At 42.4% G+C, this 23,230-nt stretch overlaps 1 protein-coding gene and 1 long non-coding RNA gene across 2 annotated transcripts; one reads left to right on the forward strand and one right to left on the reverse strand.

Annotated features, from left to right (window-relative positions):
• The first annotated feature begins 10 nt into the window (after positions 1 to 10).
• On the forward strand, positions 11 to 13,146 carry ZNF408 (zinc finger protein 408). Its single transcript, XM_060763691.2, has 5 exons — positions 11 to 132; positions 215 to 402; positions 2,488 to 2,549; positions 4,547 to 4,860; positions 7,954 to 13,146. Exons 1-5 carry the CDS (start codon positions 108 to 110, stop codon positions 9,591 to 9,593), a joined length of 2,229 nt encoding a protein of 742 aa, XP_060619674.2. The 5' UTR covers positions 11 to 107; the 3' UTR covers positions 9,594 to 13,146.
• Positions 13,147 to 13,554: 408 nt separating this feature from the next.
• Positions 13,555 to 20,588, reverse strand: LOC132768116 (uncharacterized). The gene is made up of 3 exons (XR_010908969.1): positions 20,269 to 20,588; positions 19,572 to 19,717; positions 13,555 to 13,783 (listed from the first exon to the last, which is right to left on the reverse strand). It is a non-coding gene; the product is annotated as an uncharacterized lncRNA (long non-coding RNA).
• Between the last annotated feature and the right edge of the window lie 2,642 nt (positions 20,589 to 23,230).

A 23,230-nucleotide genomic window follows, 5' to 3' on the forward strand; every position in this document is an offset into this window, starting at 1 on the left:
AAACAGCGCCCCGCCTCCTTTCGACAACAGGAGAGTGAGAGAGAGTGGCGAGGGGAAGGAAATAGGTCCGAGCGGAAACCAGGGCTGCCTGAGCTCAAGGTTCCGCCATGGAGGAGCGGATTCCTCAGCGGAGTGAGAGACTTTTCTGGCCCGAGGGCGGCAGGGGTTGTTTTTCTGGGTTCCTCTGATTAACCCTCTGGTTCTTCTCCCTTAGAGGACGCGAGGAGCGGCGAGGCCTGCTGCTGGTGCTGCTGCGGCTTAGTGCGGCGCCTTCCGCGGGGCCTGGCCTTGGGCCCGTCGCTCTCCGCCGAAAGGGGCGCCGGGGTCTGGTGCGTGGGCCGCGCCCTTCAGCCGGGGGAGACGCTGCTGCTGCTGCGGAAGGAGGAGGAAGGGCCTCGGGAGGTGAGCGGCTCGAAGGAGCCGAGGGTCTTCGGGGCATCGACACCAGGCAGGGGCAAACCTCGGGGTGATAGCATAATAGCCTTACGAAGATGCCGCATCGCTCCTTCGGGAAAGAGACTTAGCTAATGTAAGCCAGGCCGGAGACAGATAATATAGAAGGAATGTAAGAGTTCTTTAATGGTGAAACCCTAACCCTGCCTGAACCGTACCTTAAGCCTAAGCCTGACCCCTTACTCAGACCCAAACCCTGAACCTTGTCTTAACGCTATACCGTACTCTAACGGTAACCCCTATTTATTATTTATTTATTTAAAACATTTATATTCCGTCCTTCTCACCCCGAAGGGGACTCAGATCGGAGCACAGCATATACATGGCAAACATTCAATCCCGGGACACAAATTCACATACAATACATAAACATTAAAAAAAAAATCAAAATATTAAAACACGCCATTTAAAACGGTCCTAGTCATCCACATCAAATCTAATATTTTGGCCTGGCCATCTTTCCTATTGCTGCTTTATTGCCCTGTCCCAAATGCTTGGTCCCACAGCCAAGTTTTTACCATCCTTCTAATAGACAGGAGAGAGGGGGCCAACCTGATCTCACCAGGAAGGGAGTTCCATAGCTGGGGAGCAATCACCGAGAAGGCCCTGTCTCTCATCCCCACCAATCGTGCCTGTGACAATGATGGGACGGAAAGCAGGGCCTCCCCGGAGGATCTTAATCTCAGTGATGGTTCATAGGGGAAGATGCGTTCGGACAGGTAATTTGGGCTGGGGCTAACCCTTACCCTAACCGTAACCCAAACCCTAAACTTTGCCCTAACCCTTACCCTAAGTGTCCCCTCCTTTCTATCCTTCCTTTGCTCTCCCCGCTCTCACTCCACCCCCTCTCTTCCCTTATTCACAGCCATCTTTGCGGCATCTCCATGACACTTGGCGCTTCCGGACCCAGCTATCATACCTTCTCCACAGTCTTAATCCAACCCTGCTGGCTCTCCAGACATCCCTACTACCCCTGGAAATGAGGCCAGGGCTTCCCCCTGATCACATTTCCAGGGGTTGTAAGGATGCCTGGAAAGTCAGTAAGGTTAGACTAAGACTCTGGAGACCAGGGCTCGAATCCTTGCAGGCCCTAGAACTTTGCTGGGCGATCCTCAGCAAGTTCCACTCTCCCAGCCTCAGAGGAAAGCTCTTCCGAACAAATCTCATCAAGGAAACCCTGTGAGAAGGGTGTCTTAGGGTCGCTGTAGGTCCAAAGTGACTGGAAGACACACAACACAGCAGAAAGGGCAACTAGGATGGGAGAGGGATGCATGAACCTATCTTGAGTCCCCAAAGCAAAAGATATAAAGAGAATTAAAATAAATAAATGAAAGGTCTTGAACAGTTCAAGAAAGGAGAACAGTGAGATGAGGGGAAAGACAAGGGAAAATGCCATAGTCACATGCTGGGTTTGAGGAAGATTTATTGTTTGGGAAATTGGCCACTGATACAGCAAACACTTCTGAATTCAAGGCCCCTGAGTCTAAAACATAAGTACACTTTGGCAGAAGGGGATCAAGGCCTCTTCAAAGCCATACTCCACTTTGGAGCACTCCTCCTTTCTTTTTCATTTTAGCCCATAGAATTGCTCACCTAAAGGTTGTCACCTGTCGTGTTTCAGTGGGGCAAATGTAGGAGCAAGTCTCTCCTCATAGGTCCAAGTCAAATTGGGGAGCAAAGCTGGAACCCTTATTGGCTAAAGGATAGCAGTGTCAGTCTTTCAACCAGGCTAGTGCTGTCTGTATGACAGAAAGAGGTTTACTTCTTGCTACCTTACCAGAGCAACCTCAGCCTTCCAGGCGTTTTGGACTTCTACTCCCACAATTCCTAATAGCCTCAGACTCCTTCCTTTCCTTTCCTTTCCTTTCCACTTAATGGGCTAAGGAGGAAAAGGAAAGGGGCTGAGGCTGTCAGGGATTGTGGGAGTTGAAGTCCAAAACACCTGGAGGGAAGAGCGAGGTTTGTCCCTGTGTGGTTACACCACCTTATTGCATACAATAAACTTCTCTAATTGGGGCCCTTGTTCCATTTCAGTCGTTCCCTTCAAGCTGCTGGAAAGACTGTTCCCTTTGCAGCAGAAAATCAAACTGGAGGAGGTAAGGAGAACAAGAACACCTGGGTAATGTACAATCATCTTCACAGTCTTCTCAGACCATTTCACACATCAGACAATGTGGACTCTTGGGTAGGATTGTTTCAAACTAGAGTGAGCCTGTAGGACTGATTCATATGACCAGTAGGTGGTGTACAGCCATCTTCTCCTTGCCCGAAAAGGATAGAGTCATATAGTTGGAAGGCACCCCATCTGGTCCAACCTCCTTCTGCCCTGCAAGAAAGAGCATAATCAAAGCACCCCTGAAAGATGGCTATCCAGCCTCTGCTTGAAAACCTCCAGAGAAGGAGATTCCACCACACTGCAAGGCAGCAGCATATTCTACTGCTGAATGGCTTTTGCCATCAGGAAGTTCTTCCTAATGTTTAGATGGAATCTCTTTTTCTGCAATTTGAATCCATTGCTCCATGTGCTGGTCACCAGAGAAGCAGAAAACAAGCTCCCCCCCCCCCCATCAATGTTCCCATCATTATTATCTTGTGGGTCTGTAGAAGCTTTTTCAGGAGTGGCCTTTCCCTGGAACAGTCAACAACTCTGTGTTAGTTGTAATCAGCCAGAGTGACAAAGATCTAATACGTAAATGTATGTTCAAATTACCTTAAGCATCTAGGCAATATACTTAGTCGCTTTCAACTGAAATTGAACAACATTAAATACCTTGGTGCTGGAGATTTGATACCATGTATGTATATATGTGTATGTATATGTGTGTGTGTGTGTATATATATATATATGTGTGTGTGTGTGTATATATATATGGTTTGGATTGCATAAGGAAGGGTTAACAGTCCTGTGGTGTTTGTTTTGCTCTCTGTGCCCCTCTTTGGAAGATTTTGCCTCACTTTTTGTCCTTGTGATAATTGGATTTTGAAAAGAAAATTACCTTGTTGTGGAAGCAAGATTGGGGATAAAGCTTCAGTGGAGACATCTTTTTCCCATGATAATTCTTTCAGGAGTGGATTTCCCTTCCTAGGGGTAGATTTCTCTCACTTCCTGTTGTCTTAGCCCCTTCCTAATCATGGGTCATTAGTAAGTCTAATGTTTCCAAGGAGGGAACTACCTGTTTAGAAATTCAGCTTACTCTTTGCACATTCTTTCTGTCACCACTAGGAGCTGATCTGTCCAATTTCTGTGTTTTTATTGTTACCCTAATGTTTTTCTCATGTTGAAAAAAAATCATCTGTGCGGTATGCCAATAGTCCAACAACCATGTTATAATTTTGTAAATAGACAGCTCTTGAGTAGCTTTCCTATCCTGTCTGCATTGGTTATCATTTTCCTCCCAAAGCTGCAATATAGCTTTTCACTCCATATGAATGGCTTCCATCTTCTACTGGAGACTTCAAATCCCTCTCCTGCAAGCAGCTACCAAGCTCCAAGACAATTTAATGTGTAGAAGGGAGGGGAGAGTAAGCAGCCAGTGTCTACCCAAATTGTAGTTCTGCAGCCAAAGAAAGGGAAATAAGGTTGCTGTCCCGGAGCCAAAATGGCCAGTTTGGGAATTACCTGGTCACCTTCCATCCTCTCCCTCTCAGCATGTAAACTGCCTTGGTAACATCCTTGGAATTTGACAAATGCCTGGGAAGTGGGATGGGTGTAGCATGAGAGGTCAATTGATAGATTCTTAGACAATATTGCAAAAAAAAAAAAAGACTTATATATATGAATAACCTGCAATTCAGCAAAAGCTAGAGCGCCACAAATTGCAAACTATATTGATAAATTGTTTTGTCTTTGCACCAAGCAGTTTTCACTTAACAGGACCTTCAAAACAAAAGTCAGCCAAGTTGACTTTTCCAGAAGATTACTCCTTGATTGTCCAGATCTCTTAGTTTCTATATTACATCTACACCATCCCATCACTCACATATGCATGGCCATTCTTCTGATGCCTCTACAAGCTTATCCTCCTTTGAAAATCCAGTATTTTTTAATTGAACCTGAATCTGCTACTAATAATCAACTTGATATGTTTTACAGCCTGGTGAAGCAAAGTCAGGATAAAGAAGGGGCAAATGTGACATTAGTATGGATTGGTGAGAAGCTCCATATCCATGTAAGCCGCCCTATTGATGCTGGCACTGAATTGTTGTATTGGTTAGAAGAGCCCAAGACCAATCCTGTTTGCTTGGAAACAAAAACACCGGTGGCTGCATCAGATGGAGGACTTCTCATAGAGGGAAAAAAGCTACAAGGGCAAATAACAGCAGCAGTGACCAAGACCACAAATGGAGAGGCTGTGATGCAACGAGGAGATGCATCCCTGATTGGGAATGACGTAGATTCCATTACAGGTACTGTATTTGGAAATCCAAAAAGCATATCATCAAAGGGACTTTTAATTATTCTAGTACAGGCCAGCACAACCTGTGACCCTCCAGGTGTTTGGGATTCAGGCTCCCAGAAGCCCTAGCCAGCTTGTCCAATGGTCAAGAATTCTAGAAGCTGGTCCAGATCACATGGAGGGCCACAGGTTGTGCAGGCCCACTCTAGATAAATATAGGAAATACTTTGAAAATTTACTTTACAGAATTCTAAGACATTTTGCCTAATATTGATTCTAAATTTATCTTGGAAAACTTTTATATAGGCCTCATCTACACTGAGCATTTAATGTGGTTTGAAGCGAGCTTCAAACAATGGTGGCAAGACAACAAAAGTGCATGAAAGAAAGCACTTGATGCACACCAGTGCCCTGAGGTTTGTGTAAACATAATCCAGGCCTCAAAGTGGTTCCAGGATTTCCTATGTAATCATCCACACAGCGAAAACTGAAATCAGTGCTCAGCATCGATGGTGCCATAGAGAATGTATAAGCAAGCAAAGAAGAAAGGCAAAATGCAAACAAAACCTGATTGCTTTTATACATTTTTGAAACTAGAAGCTCTATGGTAGAAATCATTGAAATTTCTATCCCGTGAAACCAGCCATGTGTTTTTCTGTATATACTTTCTCTTGTTGGTAATAAATTATGCTGTACCAATGATTCATAACCACAAGAGGTTGGTTTTCCAAAGAGATTTTGACTTGATCTGAAAGAATTTACGATTTCATAAGTTAAGTGCTAAGATGTTTAACACATACCATATTCCAAATTTCTGTCCATTGACTTGTATTTTGCTCAAATGCACTGGCCAGTGCGATGCTTATAAGTAGTGCTTTTATTATGATTGCTGGCAATAGCCATATGTTGAAGAAGCACACTTCATGAATCAGAATGTTTCTTGGTCATTCCAGAGCGTGCATAATAACGTATCTAATGATATATCTACATTGTGAAACAAGGCTCATTTAAATGACCGTGGCTTCCTAGAAAGGAACATGGAAATTGTGGATTAATGAAGTGCAGAGGCCCTATCATGCCTTACCACCTACCATTTCCAAAGTTTTTCTAACCCTGTGTATAGATGTGCCTTAATATGACATATGTCTGTGAACTATAAACTAATAGCTGAATGCTCGTATTGGGTGCCACTCACAGATTCCTCCTGTTTTGTTGCATTTATCTGCAATCTCTACAATCTATGATTAGTTCAAGGAGATTGTGTCCCTGACCTCATCAGATACATGGCTACCTCTTAACTAATCTTGGCACTTCTGCACTTTCTCATGTACTGTACATGCATAGACAGAAACACGTTGTCTTTGAAGTTATTCTGTATGTGTGTGTCACTATAAGAATGTTCTTGGATTTATGTATCATGTCAGAAACAAATTAGGTACCATTATAATGTATTTAAAACACAAACCAAGTTAAAACTTGGCATTATGCTAAATGTCATTTGACCAGAAACTATAGACGGCTGATTCTCTCACACTAGAAGTTACTTGCAGCATGTTCTTGGATGGAAGCGAAGAGACCAACTTCATTCTGCTTGTGGCAATTAAAGGAAAATGCCTGGCACCATCACCACAAATGTGAGATCAAGTTGCTTCACAGTGGCCGTTATTAGTTTTTCTTTTAAAAATACACAAAATCACAAAGCTTGCAAAAATAGTGCACATTATAACACTGCTTTTTAATTTTTCTGTAGCATTATATTAAATTATGCTACAAAATTCTTTGTAAAAATTAAATGGTTAAAAGAGAAGTTACAATGTAACTGTTATTGTAGCAATTTCTTTCATCTATATATGCCCAAAAGGCAAAGAGGCAGCCCCCAAGTTACGAATAAGATAGGTTCTGTAGCTTTGTTCTTAAGTTGCATTTGTATGTAAGTCAGAACAGTGTAACTGTAAAGTGTAACTCCATATATAGATATATATCGCTTTCGATCACATCGTGAAGAGTGGACACCCCAACGGTGTTTGTTTTGCTGTCTGTGTCCCTGTTCAGAAGATTTCACCTCTCTTTCGGTCTCTTTGATAATTTGATTTTGAAAAATTTGTCTTGTGGAAACAAGAATTGGTGATAAAGCTTCAGTGGAGACACCTTTTCCCCATGATAACTCTTTCAAGAGTGAATTTCCCTTCTGAGGGGTAGATTTCCCTCGCTTTCTGCTGTCTCACCCCCATTCTTAACTATGAGTCATTTGTAAGTCAGATATTTGTAACTTGGGGACTGCCTGTATATGTAGGAAAAGGAAGCACTCGCAAATATTCAGTTTCAGAAAATAGGTTCCAGCTTCTACAGCTAAAGGCCATGCTGGATAGGAAGATTTGGGAATTGTCTAAAAAATACCATTCCAAAGCCCTGGGAAAAATTGGCTTCCAAATTTGAACGGCCACACAGATTCAGCTTCAACAAATGCTAATGCAGTCTTTCTGCAATCTTAAACTTTTAGGGTATTACTAATCCAAGTAGAATATTTTATCTATGTCTGTTCATTTTCATATTCTCAGAAGTAATGCTTCGATCTCCAAGGGCACTCCTTAAATCTATACATTAATAATAATAAACCTTTATTTATACCCCGCTGCCATCTCCCACAGGACTCAGTGCGGCTTACAAGAGGCCGAGCCCAAATACATCAGAAACAAGAAACACAACAACAACAATACAACAATAAATAACTCATAGCAAAGCAAAACAATAACAAAAATATCACGACTCATTTAAAAACCTGTGGCAGGGCCAAATGTAATGGTTAATTTTTTTTTTTAAATGCTGGGCATGTCCAGGTGAAATAGGATGGATATTTTAGGGATAAGTGGGTGTGCAGACAATTCTAATTCTCTCGTAAAGTGCATTTGGGACAAATTGCTTGGGATACCTTAATCTGGGAAGGCACACTGGAACATCCATGTTTTCAAGCCACATGTTTTTGTGGCAAAGGTCATGAGCTGAGGGGGCAGTTCATTAAAATAAAGAGGTTTTCTTTTGATGTAACACTAATTGTCTTGTTACCCTAATAAGGAAGCTAACAGTTACTGGTTCAAATCTGCAGGAGCTCCTGATACACCCAAGGTTGTGGAGCAGACAGCAAGATCCCCTAGGCTGGAAAAAATGCTGTTGGATAAACGGCTCCTTGGACTGGATGATGGTCACAAGAAAAGGAATGAAAACTGGGCCCTGCAATGTGTGCAGAAGGAGACCAACCCACAAAGTGAAAAGAGCCAGCCTGTTCTGAGCTGCCCTGCAGAAGAGGTGGCAAAGGAAGAGGTGTTTGAGCCAGATTCTCAGGCTGATAACATGACCTTGACAGAGTCAAAACTGAGTATAGTTTATTCACAGACACCCTTGTGCAATGTAGTCTGCCTTGATACTCATTTAATTGAGAAGCCTCAGAAGCTGAAAAGCCAGTCTAGCACTGAAGAGCTTCCTGATGCTGGGAGCATGTCCACACCCAAATACAAGGTAAGGAAGCAGGAGGAGAATCCCAAACTGAAAGAACACCTTCATTGTGAAATAATTGCTTCTTCTCAGCTAAAGGGGACAGGCAGTAAGCGACGGCACCAGTGCGAAGAATGTGGTAAAGCCTTCATGCAGCTTTGCCACCTGAAGAAACATCGTTTTATACACACAGATCATAAACCATTTCTGTGCACGGAGTGTGGCAAGAGCTACAGCTCAGATGAAAGCTTCAAAGCCCATATATTAGGCCACCGTGGGGTGCGGCCTTTCGCCTGTCCACAATGCCATAAGACCTATGGCACTAAGCGCGACCTTCAAGAACACCAAGTCCTGCACACAGGCCTGCGCCCTTTTGCCTGCCCTGACTGTGGGAAGTCCTTTGCCCGCCGGCCCTCTCTCCGTATCCATCGTAAAACACACCAGACCAAAGAGCCCAGCCCTTCTACCACAGCCACCTGCCAATGTGTGATATGTGGACGGCACCTGGCCAATCCTGGCTCGCTACGCAACCATATGCGGCTTCACACAGGTGAGCGACCCTATGCTTGCCCCTACTGCCCCAAGTCTTTCCGCCAGCAAGGCAATCTGCGGGGACATCTCCGCTTGCATACGGGGGAGCGTCCTTACCGTTGCCACTTCTGTGGAGATGCCTTTCCACAGCGCCCTGAGCTACGCCGCCACCTGATTTCCCACACAGGTGAGGCCCACCTCTGCACAGTATGTGGAAAGGCACTGCGGGATCCCCACACTTTAAGGGCTCATGAGCGGCTGCACACAGGTGAGCGGCCTTTTCGCTGCCATCTCTGTCCCAAATCCTATCCTCTTGCCACAAAGCTACGGCGGCATCAGAAGACCCACCATGGTGACAAGCCCCACCAGTGCAACATTTGTAGTATGGCCTATGCCCTCCCTCAGAGCCTGCGGCGGCATCAACTTGAACACAAGTGCAACCCTGGCAAGGATCCATCCCGATCTGGTGGTAAGGGCTGTTGGGAGGGGCCAGCTTCGGAGCAGGCCTCTGTGCTGGTCCTGCACTCAGTAGACATGGCAGTGCCCAGGCACAAAGCTGAATTCCTTGTCAACAAGGACATCATGGAGATTGCGCTTTCAGATGCTGAGGAAGAATGCATCGTTGTGCAGGAGCAGAGCTCTTCTGGGGATATGTTCATCATTGAGGAGGGTGTTGGATTTAGCACAGTCGCTGAGGTGATTGAGGTCGAGGTGGGGACGTGATTGCCAGTCTTGGTATAGATAACTTGAAAACATGATACGGATGTTGGAATGCATTCATTCTGTGCCTTTTAAGAGGCATCATGAGAGTCAAGAAATGCATATTGGATTTTTAGAATCATAAAATCATAGCATTGGAAGAGACCATAAGGGCCGTCGGGTCCAACCCCCTACTATGAAAGAAAACGCTTAACTTTTTTGTGGCAAAGACTGGCTGATTATGTTTGGCCAAAACTGATTTATTCCCAAAGACTGCAAGACTGAATGACAGGGCTGTGTAATAGGTCTGAGATCCTTCTCAGAGGTTTCAAATTCTGGACTGCTCTGGGTCTATCTATAGCACAAGATGTGGCAGATCTTTACAAAAGCCACATTGCACTGGTAAACCATACAAACTTTAAGCACCTTGTGTGTTTTATGTTAATTGTGTCCCTCCATGTAAAATTACTGGTGTTGCAATGCAAACAAAATGTGCCATGTCATCAAATTATGTATTTAATTGCATATATTGAAACAGTGATGTGGAAACATGACTACATGGTGGCACTGATTTGATAGTTTCAAAGATAGCATGTGCATTATGCTTGAGATCATGGTGACTATAGTACAAAATGTTTATTTTAAAATCAACCAATCATTGGTATTAGTACGAGATCACTTCTTGCTCTGTTGTCTTACACTGAAACCAAATGTTATAGCCAACGTTTTACCACTAATGACTAAGGGCCTTCCACAGAGCCCTATATATCCCAGAATATCAAGGCAGAAAATCCCATAATATTTGCTTTGAACTGGGTTATGTGAGTCCACACTCAGATAATGTGGAATTTCCTGCCTTGATATTCTGGGATATAGGGCTGTGTGGAAAGGGCCCTATATCTTTCTAGCTCATCCCCAGCTAAGGATGGTTCAGGTTTTTCCCTCATCAAATAAGTCAAAATAAGCAGAGAAGGGTTTTTTTTAGAAGTAACTGTTTTCCATACAACCCCTACTTACAAGTATACAGTAGAGTCTTGCTTATCCAACATAAAGGGGCCAGCAGAACATTGGATAAGTGAAAATGTTGGATAATAAGGAGGTATTAAGGAAAAGCCTATGAAATGTCAAATTACGTTTTGATTTTACAAATTAAGCACCAAAACATCATGTTTTACAACAAATTGACAGAAAAAACAGTTAAATACACGGTAACATTATGTAGTAATTACTGTATTTATGAATTTAGTACCAAAACATCACAATGTATTGAAACAGTTGTGGATATGGACAGGAGGCAGACTGCGTTGGATAATACAAAACGTTGGATGAGCGAAGGTTGGATAAGTGAGATTCAACTGTATTTAAAAGCAGATATTTAAATCCAATAGGAGATAAAGGTTTCTTTCTTACTTCTGGTCCTATTTAAGGTATGAGGATTATTGTCAGCCATAGATCAGTTAATGCTAAAGAGAAGCTCATATTCACTAACATGGAAATAGTATGTTCAATCCACTACTGCATAGGACACGTCTTTTGTTGGATTTGACTGCTTCACACTGCAGGCAAGAGAAAAACACATTACAGTATTTAATTTCATGCACATAGCATTACAATGATGTCAAGGGGGAGTATCACTGTCTCTGTGCAGGTTGAATATCCTTTTTCCAAAAGACTTGGATCAGAAGTGTTTGGGATTTTGGATTTTTTCCAGATTTTGGAATATTTGTATTGGCATATGTGCATATAAATATATATCTAGACGATGAGACCCAAGTCTTAAAATGAAATTAATTTATGTTTTATATGCACCTTATGCACATAACCCGAAAATAATAATTATATAATATCTTAATAATCTTGTCCATGAAAGAAAGGACTTTCTTTCACAAGGTCCTAGAAGCATTATAACCCATCCTTGTTGAGAACTGGAGCATATCAGGTTAGCCATCACACGTTGTTTGACGAACGCTCTTTTAAGTTAGTGCTCCATCTCAGCTGTAACTTTCCCCAACCTGTGCTTTGTCCCTCACTGTCCATGCCCTTTTTTTGTACCAGAAGAATTGTATAACTCCAGAATTTGAGTCACACTTGCAAGAATTCAACCCTCCAAGACTTAGTCTCTGAGCAAGTTTCAGTTGTACTGTTAATTACTTCCACATTTCCCAAGTGTACACAAGCACTCTTCTGCTTAATGCATATTTTTTAAAAAGTCAATTTTGCAATTCTCAGCCCTTTCCTATTTAGTGTACTTTGTAAACTGGAGTAATAGCCTAAAAATGGAATCTAACAAGAATTTACAAACTGGTGAAGTGAGTGTGCCATGATGTCGTGCAATCGGGACCGTTTCCATTTATAGTTGGGGAGCTTCTAATGCGTGGCTCAGTCCTCACAATAAACTCCAGAGTTTGTGTAGCAAAGGTGTTCCTATTTCAGCCACCCATGTGGATAATTTTAGATTTTGGAATATTTTGGATTTTGGAGTAAGGAAAACTCAACCTATGTTTTATAGTAGAAAACTGAAGAATGATCAACCTAGTTCTTCCATTTCCTGGGTATTTTGCCATATTGAACACACAACAAACAATTCCTCATCAATTTGTTTCAAAAGCTGGTTTCTTTCTGGCACAATGGATTTGAGTACAGTGCAATGGTGTTGCGTTTTTTTTTCCACACAAAATGACACTTGATTCCTACACCTATGGGTTACTGCCATCCAGTGTAGTAGTAGATAGCACAAACTTGTATTTTTTTAAAAAAAAACAATTCTAGAGGTATGTGTGTACAAAATGCCTGAGAATGGTTGTAGCAACTGTTCATATAACTTCACATGAAGGATATTGATATACAGTCTTAAAATGCACATTCCTTAGTAAAGTCAATAAAATCAAGTTTTATGTTGCTTTATTTATCAAAAGAAGCAAATCATAACCTTCAGTCTATTTGTTCCATTGCTCAGGCATAGAACGGTCTTATTTTCCTTGACACAGCCTTATGTTTGTAGTTGTGTCATCATGGTACATAAATGCCCCATAACAAAAAGCCTGAACACACTGGCTTATATTTATTGATGCACCTGCCTCTTTCCATCTGGCTTGCTCGGTTGGGCTCATGTTGTGCCTGCGCTCTAGCTATGCTGTGCTGGCAAGATAGTTGTGTTTGTCAAGGTTGAATTAGCTTTAGATGTGACCACTTATAATTTCTGTAGGGCATTACCATGTATCTGATACTCCATACTTATTTGTATTTTCAAGAACTGTGTAGTGATAGACCCTTCATGCTTTTAAGCTGGTAGAGATCTAAGGCCAAGAGAATCACACTTTCCTGCTGACTGTGAAAATATATGTCTGGGCAGATCGATGGTCTTATGTGTCTTTAGTCCAGCAGGTTTACTATTGCTATGAGTTTAAAAGGCCTTTTTAAGCATCTTTATTGTATTTTAATTCTGTTTTTACCACACTTTTACTATTTAATTGCCTTTTAACTTTTGTATTGCACTTTTTAAACTTGTCTAGTGTGGGATTGTTAGCTGCCTTGAGTCCCCATGGGGTATAAATAAAGATGATGATGATGATGATGATGATGATATATTAGGATGCTAACTTCAATGAGTAGCCTTGATTGCTGTCAGTTGGGTGACTTCCAGTGTCCATTTACCCCATTTGCTTAGTGGATTCTTGCAAAGAGCCAGTTGGTAGTTGCTAGCCACATAATTTAACTTTTAAAAACTAAGGCCAAGTTCTTGCATCGAGAAACACGGCTGCAGTAAATCTGTGCAGATATTTATCACAGCGTGTCCAGCTTCAAGAAGAGAGCTAGTCGCCTCTCTGCTCACTCCCTCTCTCTTCTTCAGCCACATGAAAACGGTCATGTTTAGGAGCAGCACTTCTGAAAAGGTAGGTTTGAAGTGGTGTTTTGGTCATTGTGTTTGCAGTAAAAGTTAATTTCAATAGTGTAAGACAGAGTTCAAACATCGCAATTATTGAACTGAATGCCCTTGGTTCCTATTTTATTCGTCAAATACTCAGGCTTATGTTTCCTTTATATATGTGTGTGTATCCTTTTTCAGTGTTTGCAAAGGTCTCCCTCTTCAGTGCCCCAAATTTTCCTCCCAGACTTGCTGCACATCTCTGGTGTCCTCCTCACAGCCTCAGTGTGCATGGCAATTCCCTGCATTACAGGAAAGAGCAGGATCAGAGAAACATTTGGCTGTGTACCTGTAGCAAAACAGAAATTATTGTTTTAGTTTTGAACTTTATGGAGACCTCAGCAGATCTCAGTTCTGCTGTTATCATTTTGCATCTGGCTTTATAAGCACTTGTCTGTTACTCCTTTTAGAGACTGCGACATTTGGAATAACAGTTTATAATGGCTGGTGTGGGATTTTTGTGTTTGTTCCAGGAGACCAGACCAGTTTTTCTATGTATCAAATATTGACACAGTTGCAAAGTGACCTCACAGAAGCCAAAACTTGAAAGACAGTGCTTACATTAAAAAGTCTCTTCTGTTTAGGCTTGCTGTAGTGGTAAGCACATCTCTTCAGCCGACATGCTTGGCAGCTGAAGTAATAAAAATACTTGTTTGATGAAGTAGTGAAAGAACTTGTTTGCAAGTTATAGATAATTCAAAATAAATATATATTTTAAGATGTAGGAAATGGGGGAAATCCTACAGATCAACTGTCAGATAGTAGTGCTGGGATATTGGCATAGTAATTGCTATTCCTGATTTGTACAGGGAATCCTGGTGTAGGAAACAGTTTCTGTTGCTGAGGAAAAAAAGTATTTTATCTACACTAATATGTGTGCTCCAGCAAAGGGTCACCGCCTTGTTGTGGCGCTGGAGCTTGAGCACCTCAATGATGTCATGAGCGAAACCGTGAAGGGCCACCCAAGACGGGACGGTCGTGGCAGAGAGGTCAGACCAAGCGTGATCCCTGGGGAAGGCAACGGCAAACCACCCCAGTATCCTTGCCAAGAAAACTAAATGGACCAGTACAACCAGAGATATGTCGGTATGCCATTGGAAGATGGGACTCCCAGGTCGGAAGATGGCCAAAATGCTACTGGGGAGGAGCAGAGGATAAGTTCAACTAGCCCCAGATGTGATGACGCAGCTAGCTCAAAGCCGAAAGGAAGGCTAGCGGCCGACGGTACTGGAGGTGAACGACGAATCCGATGCTCTAAAGATCAACACACCATAGGAACCTGGAATGTAAGATCTATGAGCCAGGGCAAATTGGATGTTGTTATTGGTGAGATGTCAAGACTAAAGATAGACATTCTGGGGGTCAGCGAACTGAAATGGACTGGAATGGGCCACTTCACATCAGATGACCACCAGATCTACTACTGTGGACAAGAGGAACATAGAAGAAATGGAGTAGCCTTCATAATTAATAAGAAATTCGCTAAAGCAGTGCTTGGATACAACCCAAAAAATGACAGAATGATCTCAATTCGAGTGCAAGGAAAGCCTTTCAACATTACAGTGATCCAAATATACGCCCCAACCACAGCTGCTGAAGAAGCAGAAGTAGATCAGTTCTATGAGGATCTGCAGGACCTACTGGATAATACACCAAAAAGAGACATTATTTTCATTACAGGAGACTGGAATGCCAAGGTGGGAAGTCAAATGACAACTGGGATCACAGGCAAGCATGGTCTGGGAGAACAAAATGAAGCGGGACGCAGGCTGATAGAATTTTGCCAGGAAAACTCGCTGTGTATAACAAACACTCTCTTCCAACAACCTAAAAGACGGCTTTATACATGGACTTCACCAGATGGTCAACACCGAAATCAGATTGACTACATCCTTTGCAGCCAAAGGTGGCGGACATCCATCCAGTCGGTGAAAACAAGACCTGGGGCTGACTGTAGCTCAGATCACGAACTTCTTATTGCTCAATTTAGAATAAAACTAAAGAGATCAGGGAAAATACACAGACCAGTTAGATATGATCTCACTAACATTCCTAGCGAATATACAGTGGAAGTGAAGAACAGATTTGAAGGGCTAGATTTAGTAAACAGAGTCCCAGAAGAACTATGGACAGAAGTCCGCGACATTGTTCAGGAGGCGGCAACAAAGTACGTCCCAAAGAAAAAGAAAACCAAGAAGGCAAAATGGTTGTCTGCTGAGACACTGGAAGTAGTCCAAGAAAGGAGGAAAGCAAAAGGAAACAGGGATAAGGGGAGATATGCCCAGTTAAATGCGCAATTCCAGAGGTTAGCCAGAAGAGACAAGGAACTATTTTTAAACAAGCAATGCATGGAAGTGGAAGAAGACAACAGAATAGGAAGGACAAGAGACCTCTTCCAGAAAATTAGAAACATTGGAGGTAAATTTCAGGCAAAAATTGGTATGATAAGAAACAAAGATGGCAGGGACCTAACAGAAGCTGAAGAGATCAAGAGAAGGTGGTGAGATTATACAGAAGATCTGTATAGGAAGGATAACAATATCGAGGACAGCTTTGACGGTGTGGTGAATGAATTAGAACCAGACATCCTGAGGAGTGAGGTTGAATGGGCCTTAAGAAGCATTGCTAACAACAAGGCAGCAGGAGACGACGGGATCCCAGCTGAACTGTTTAAAATCTTAAAAGATGATGCTGTCAAGGTGATGCATGCCATATGCCAGCAAATATGGAAAACACAAGAATGGCCATCAGACTGGAAAAAATCAACTTACATCCCCATACCAAAAAAGGGAAATGCGAAAGACTGCTCCAACTTCCGTACAGTGGCCCTTATTTCTCATGCCAGTAAGGTAATGCTCAAGATCCTGCAAGGAAGACTCCAGCAATACATGGAGCGAGAGTTGCCAGATGTTCAAGCTGGGTTTAGAAAAGGCAGAGGAACGAGAGACCAGATTGCCAATATCCGCTGGATAATGGAGAAAGGCAGGGAGTTTCAGAAAAACATCTACTTCTGCTTCATTGACTATTCTAAAGCCTTTGACTGTGTGGATCATAATAAATTGTGGCAAGTTCTTGGTGGGATGGGCATACCAAGCCACCTTGTCTCTCTCCTGAGGAATCTGTACAAGGACCAAGTAGCAACAGTAAGAACTGACCACGGAACAACAGACTGGTTCAAGATTGGGAAAGGCGTACGGCAAGGCTGCATACTCTCACCCAACCTTTTTAACTTGTATGCAGAACACATCATGTGATGTGCGGGGCTGGATGAATGCAAAGCTGGGGTGAAAATTGCTGGAAGAAACATTAACAACCTCAGATATGCAGATGACACCACTCTGATGGCCGAAAGCGAGGAGGAGCTGAGGAGCCTTCTAATCAAGGTGAAAGAAGAAAGCGCAAAAGCCGGGTTGCAGCTGAACGTCAAAAAAACCAAGATTATGGCAACAAGAATGATTGACAACTGGAAAATAGAGAGAGAAAATGTGGAGGCCGTGACAGACTTTGTATTTCTAGGTGCAAAGATTACGGCAGATGCAGACTGTGGCCAGGAAATCAGAAGACGCTTACTTCTTGGGAGGAGAGCAATGTCCAGTCTCGATAAAATAGTAAAGAGTAGAGACATCAGACTGGCAACAAAGATTCGCATAGTCAAAGCCATGGTATTCCCTGTAGTAACCTACGGATGTGAGAGCTGGACCATAGGGAAGGCTGAGCGAAGGAAGATCGATGCTTTTGAGCTGTGGTGCTGGAGGAAAGTGCTGAGAGTGCCTTGGACTGCGAGAAGATCCAACCAGTCCATCCTCCAGGAAATAAAACCCGACTGCTCACTGGAGGGAAAGATACTAGAGACAAAGCTGAAGTACTTTGGCCACATCATGAGGAGACAGCAAAGCCTAGAGAAAACAATTATGCTGGGGAAAGTGGAAGGCAAAAGGAAGAGGGGCCGACCGAGGGCAAGATGGATGGATGGCATCCTTGAAGTGACTGGACTGACCTTGAAGGAGCTGGGGGTGGTGACGGCCGACAGGGAGCTCTGGCGTGGGCTGGTCCACGAGGTCACGAAGAGTCGGAGACGACTGAACGAATGAACAACAACAATATGTGTGCAGTGGTGTTCGTCTACTGCATGTCATAACTGGCTGGAGTCCAGCCCGCAGCTCCCAATTCATAGTCTCTCCAAGAGAACAGGAAACTTAGCAACTAGTTCTACAACTCTAGTTTTTATGTAGATTCTATCCATGCCCCTCTCCATTCAATTTCAAAAGGGTTATTCAAGTGATCAGCTCAAGTCTCTGCAAAAGCAATCTGTTCTTTCTCCAACAGCCCACTGGGTGGAAAGAGGGAATGAAAAGAGTAAAAAATGAAAGGAAGTATTTAAAACTGAAGAGAGAAAAGGTGTTTCTCACTCTGAAAACGGTTATAGTTCCAGACCTTCCTATGAGTTCTTTCAGAATTTAACACCAGTATGTTACTGCTTTTACTGGTGGTAAATAATGCAGCAGGTGGGATGCAACAAAGCATTCCGGCACCTCTCACACTCAATCCTGTCCAGATTTGATTAGCAATCAAATCAGGTCTCTATGGCTGGATCTATAGGGTCAGTGGGCACACTCTTCTAGACCTAGATAAATGGAAGATAGTCTCTCTGGGATTGCTTAATCCAGAAGCAAACAGAGAAAAGTGCACAAGCACCACCTTCCTAATGGCAATGAGAACAGTGCAAGCATTTTAACAACAGACAAACGTTTGTTGTTGATTCATTCAGTCTCTTCCGACTCTTCGTGACCTCATGCACCAGCCCACCCCAAAACTTCCTATCGGTTGTCACTTCAAGGATATCCATCCATCTTACCTTTGATCAGCCCCTCTTCCTTTTTCCTTCCATTTTCCCCAACATCATTGTCTTCTCTAAGCTTTCCTGTCTTCTCATTATGTGGCTAAAGTACCTCATCTTTGCCTCTAATATCCTTCCCTCCAATAAGCAGTTGGGCTTTATTTTCTGAAGTATGGACTGGTTGGATCTTCTCGCGGTCCAAGGTACTCTCAGAATTTGCCTCCAGCACCACAGTTCAAAAGCGTTTGTCTTCCTTCGCTCAGCCTTCCTTATGGTCCAGCTCTCACATCCATAGGTTACTAGGGGGGATACTCTTGCCTTAACTATGCAGATCTTCATTGCCAGTGTCATGTCTCTACTCTTCACTATTTTATTGAGATTGGTCATTGCTCTCCTCCCAAGAAGTAAACATCTTCTGATTTCCTGGCTGCAGTCTGCATCTGCAGTAATCTTTGCACCTAGAAATACAAAGTCTGTCACTGCCTCTATGTTTTCTCTATATGCCAGTTATCAATCAGTCTGGTTGCCATAATCTTGGTTTTTTATATTTATCTGCAACCCAGCTTTTGCACTTTCTTCTCCCCCCCCCCCCCCCCTTCCCCAATGGCTTGAGACGTTCATACTCAAAGGATTGCTTCCCCCTATATACACCTGCCCAAGGATTGAGATCTAATGGAGGGTTCTCTTGTGTATGTGTCCCTGGGAGAGAGCATTCTCTGTTTGGGCACATTGGTAATAGGATACACTCCCTTTAGATTCCTGTCAGAGTGCACTTTAGTGTAATTTCTGCACCAGCAAAAACATGGGTTTTTACTAATGCCTTAGGAGCATAGTTGATCCATCCAAATTTGTCTGTAGTTTTAAATTATTTAAACCTATTTCATTTAGTTTTAAACTGTCTTGTTTTCAACTTATCAAATTGTTTAATATCCTTTTAGTTGGTTTATATTATTTCAATTATTTAGAATTCTCAACCAGAGTGTGAATGGACTCGGTAAAGTACAAATCCCAAGAATCTATAGGCTGACACCATGGCAGTTAAAGTGGAATAATATCACTACAATTCTATAGTGTGACAAGACCTCTGATTTTCATGTAGCGCAGCCTTTCCCATTGGGAACTTGGGGATCACACTGTGAATCTTTCCCACCCTCTGTTTGAGATTGAACCAAGGGGTTGATGTATTTGTTGTGCAATTGCCTTGTTTTATTCAGATTTTGGTGTGTCAGGAAAAAATCACCTTCACTTTGTCATCTTCTTGTGTTCTTTCACTTCTCTTTTCTCCCTATTTTTAGCTTACTTCACTTTTGTGGACAGATCCAATACCTACAGAAGCCATTCTGCATAGGCCATTCTACAAGCTTTGTCTGGAAACACCCGAGGATCCTAGAAATTGACCATAGGAAAATGATCAAGATGGTAATATGTCTGGAAACAAAGTGCTATGAAGACACAATTAGAGAGCTGAATATGTTTAGTTTATAAACTGAGAGGTGCCAAAAAAGTGTGTGTGTGTGCCTCTGGTTCCCAACATGGGGAACACACCTCACAGGAGGGCAATTTGATTTTTAATGGGCAATTCGAGAATGCTTTATTAACATTGCTTCTTTGCATTTCTTGTGGTTCTAGGAGACTCAAACACAGAATACAAATACATATTGTGGCATACACATTTTAAAAAATAACATTTGAATGTACAGGGTGATCGATTGGAGACAAAGGATTGGGGAGAGCCCACTCATAGAGAGGAATTGAGAGAGCATAAACTAGAGAGTGCATTAGTACAGAAACAGGAGACCACTTTTATGCCAAACACTCCACTCCTCATAGTGTTCTTGTAACATTACAAGCTATATAAAACATATATAAATGTCTTTTTGTTCTACATATGAATGCAGCAAGACATAATGTGAAAAAATCCAAAACATAATTATTACCTTCATAGGTAAGTCAGTATTTTGTATGAAAAAAAGATGATCCCCTGCAAGAAAATTAACATCAGGTGACACGATATTAACGCTTTTCTCACCAAATACACACAATGACATTGGGCGTTTAAGTTACCCTGAATTTGATGCAGATTACTCAAATTCATTTATTCTTTTCTTTTTCTCTTTCTTGGATGCCATGTTATTTTGGAAGCTTGTTTGGACCAACTTTATGGCCTTTTAAGGTTTCTCCGTGTGAATAGGAGTTTACTTTTTGAGTAATGACAATTGCCATGGGGGAGGGGGTCAGGGTTTTAGAAAGGCTTAGGTGGGGCATTGCCAAAAAAAAAAAAGTTGGGAACTACCAGTATAGGTCTAAAGTTGCCTGCTGATTTCTGGTGATGCCATGAATTTCATAAAATTTTCTTAGGCAAGAAATATTCTCTGAAATACAGTTTGCTGCCCCCATTATTTCTTGGTGGCCCTTATCCAAGTATTAACTAGAGCTGGCTGTGCTTAGCTTCTGAGATTAGACAGATGCCTTTAGAGTATTTAAACTATTTATATAGGTGACATGATAAACATTATCATCATGTTACCTACATAACCTTGGGAAGTCTGATCTGGCCACGGTGGTCCATGCTCTGGTTAGATCCCAAATAGATTACTGCAACACACTCTATGTGGAGTTGCCTTTGAAGACTGTTCGGAAACTTCAACTAGTCCAACGGGTGGCAGCCAGATTGCTCACTGGAGCATTGTACAGGGAGCATACCACCCCCCTGTTACGTCAACTCCACTGGCTGCTGGTCCATTTCCGAGCACAATTCAAAGTGCTGGTCTTGGCCTATAAAGCCCTATACGACTCCAGCCCAGCTTACTTTTCTGAATGTATCTCACTCTACGTTCCGCCTTGTAGTCTAAGATCTGTCGGGGCCCTGCTCTCGGTCCCACCAGCTTTGCAAACGCGGCTGGTGGGGACAAGGGACAGGGTCTTCTCAGTGGTGACCCCCTGTCTGTGGAATTCGCTCCCCAGAGAAATTCGATCGGTGTCCTCTCTCCTTTCTTTCAGAAGAAAACTGAAGACATGGTTGGGGAACCAGGCTTTTGGCTAATGGATATATACGGCACCTGAACCGTGAATTGGACCAAACGGTTATAATGAAAATGCCTTTATGATTGGATAACTAATGTTGTTTCAATATATTGTATTGTATGATTTTATTTTGCGTTTATAATTGTAATTATTGCGGCATCGAATTGTTGCCATTGTTAGCCACTCTGAGACCCCCTGCGGGGGTGAGAAGAGTGGGGTAGAAATGCTGTAAATAAAATTTAAAAAATATGATGGTGACAGGAAGACAAAGGTAAGCATTGTCTGCAATGGGATGGAGACAGGCAATGTAGTCAGACTGGGGACAGACAGGAATACTGCATTCCAGACCAGCACCAGGTTTTCCAGCCTGTGTACAGTACATATGACCAAGGACAGAAATGTGTGGATTTAAATTCTAAGAATCCACCAAAAGATTAGGATAAATTTTCTGATGGTGTGGTTCAGCAGTGAACTGGACTGTCTTAGAAAGTGGTAGATCTCTCCTTCATTGAAGGTCTTTAAACAGGTTGGATGGCAAGAGTACCTTAATTTATTTTCTATCTGTATCTATCTACAGATAGATACCTTTCTACAGACAGAGTCCTCCCTGAGTCCCTCCTAGGGGGTTGAGAAGGGCGGGGTAAAAAAATACCCGAAATAAATATCTATCTACTTACCTATCTAATTTATACATACATATACCTACATACATATATACACACACACACATACACACACCTACTTGGAAGACGATTAGACTAGAGATGGCCCTGTGGTCTCTTCCAACTCTATGATTCTATGGAATGAACACACCTGTTTTCTCTGGCATCTTCCTCGCACTTGTAATGTCTCCTGGGTCTTTTGTCACAGTAAGGTCTCGGGTTGTTAATTGCAGACACGACTGAGCAGGCCTGTAGCCAGGATTTCAATTCGGGGGGAGGGGTAGTTTGTTTCGGGAGGGGGGGCTGAGTCTGAGTGAAAGAGGGTCTACCTTAGCAAACCTTTTGTATCGTTGCCCCAATACCCCCATGCATATGGGATATATTGAGTATGGTGATCAGATCATGATATGAATAAACATAACAGTTTAAATAATGCACCAGTAAGGCCTTCTCGCAGACCAACATGAGAATTTCGGGGGGGGGGGTGAAACCCTTCAAGCCCCCCCCCCCCCCCCCCGGCTACATGCCTGCGACTGAGGTGACATTATATCAACATAGTCCCATATGTACAATAATTTAGTTTCTAATGATCCCTCTGTTTTATACCAGGGATGTGTGAAACTCTGTTCTTCAAACCCTGCTCTCAAATTGGAATAGAGGATGGTGTAATTGCTCTTTGTACAAGTGGCCAAAGAGTTGTTTCCCAGTTGTGCTAATGCTAATATTTACCCGCCTGTGATAGAGAGAGCAAATACTGACTAGAAAACTATTTCAGAAGTAAAGAGAGATTGAGAGGATCAAGAAAAGGTGTTTAGGGCCTGGTATTTTTCATTCAGAACTTATTGTTGTCTTAGATGTGGACTCCCTCCCAAAAGATTTTAAGTTGAATTTGGAGTTTCTAGTACTTATACATTATGAACTGAAAGTTGCTAATGATATTGCTACTTTACATACCATCCATATGCTGTTTTTTTTCTTCTTCTCTCAATCATAGATGTCTAGTTAATGTTGAAACTAAATAACTAAGAGATATACATATGATCAAGGTGCATGGACCCTTAACTTCATTATTTAGTCATTTCTCAGTAAAAAATGAAAACACTGTAATATTTGCTGGATTTATCAACTGGAGTTCTGTTTGTTTATGCCAACTAAAGTAGTAGACTTATTTAATCAATTCTTGAGTGATGAGTCAATATGCAGATAAATCCAT

The sequence above is a fragment of the Anolis sagrei genome, chromosome 1 (assembly GCF_037176765.1).
Source record: "Anolis sagrei isolate rAnoSag1 chromosome 1, rAnoSag1.mat, whole genome shotgun sequence".
Taxonomy (NCBI): Eukaryota; Metazoa; Chordata; class Lepidosauria; order Squamata; family Dactyloidae; genus Anolis; species Anolis sagrei.

What these genes read in the sequence shown, in the direction of transcription:
- ZNF408 (XM_060763691.2), top strand. Translation starts at nt 108, where the DNA reads ATGGAGGAGCGGATTCCTCAGCGGA. An exon ending in AGGAGGAAGGGCCTCGGGAG is followed by an intron (nt 403 to 2,487) that starts GTGAGCGGCTCG and finishes GTTCCATTTCAG; the next exon opens with TCGTTCCCTTCAAGCTGCTG. An exon ending in TGACGTAGATTCCATTACAG is followed by an intron (nt 4,861 to 7,953) that starts GTACTGTATTTG and finishes TCAAATCTGCAG; the next exon opens with GAGCTCCTGATACACCCAAG.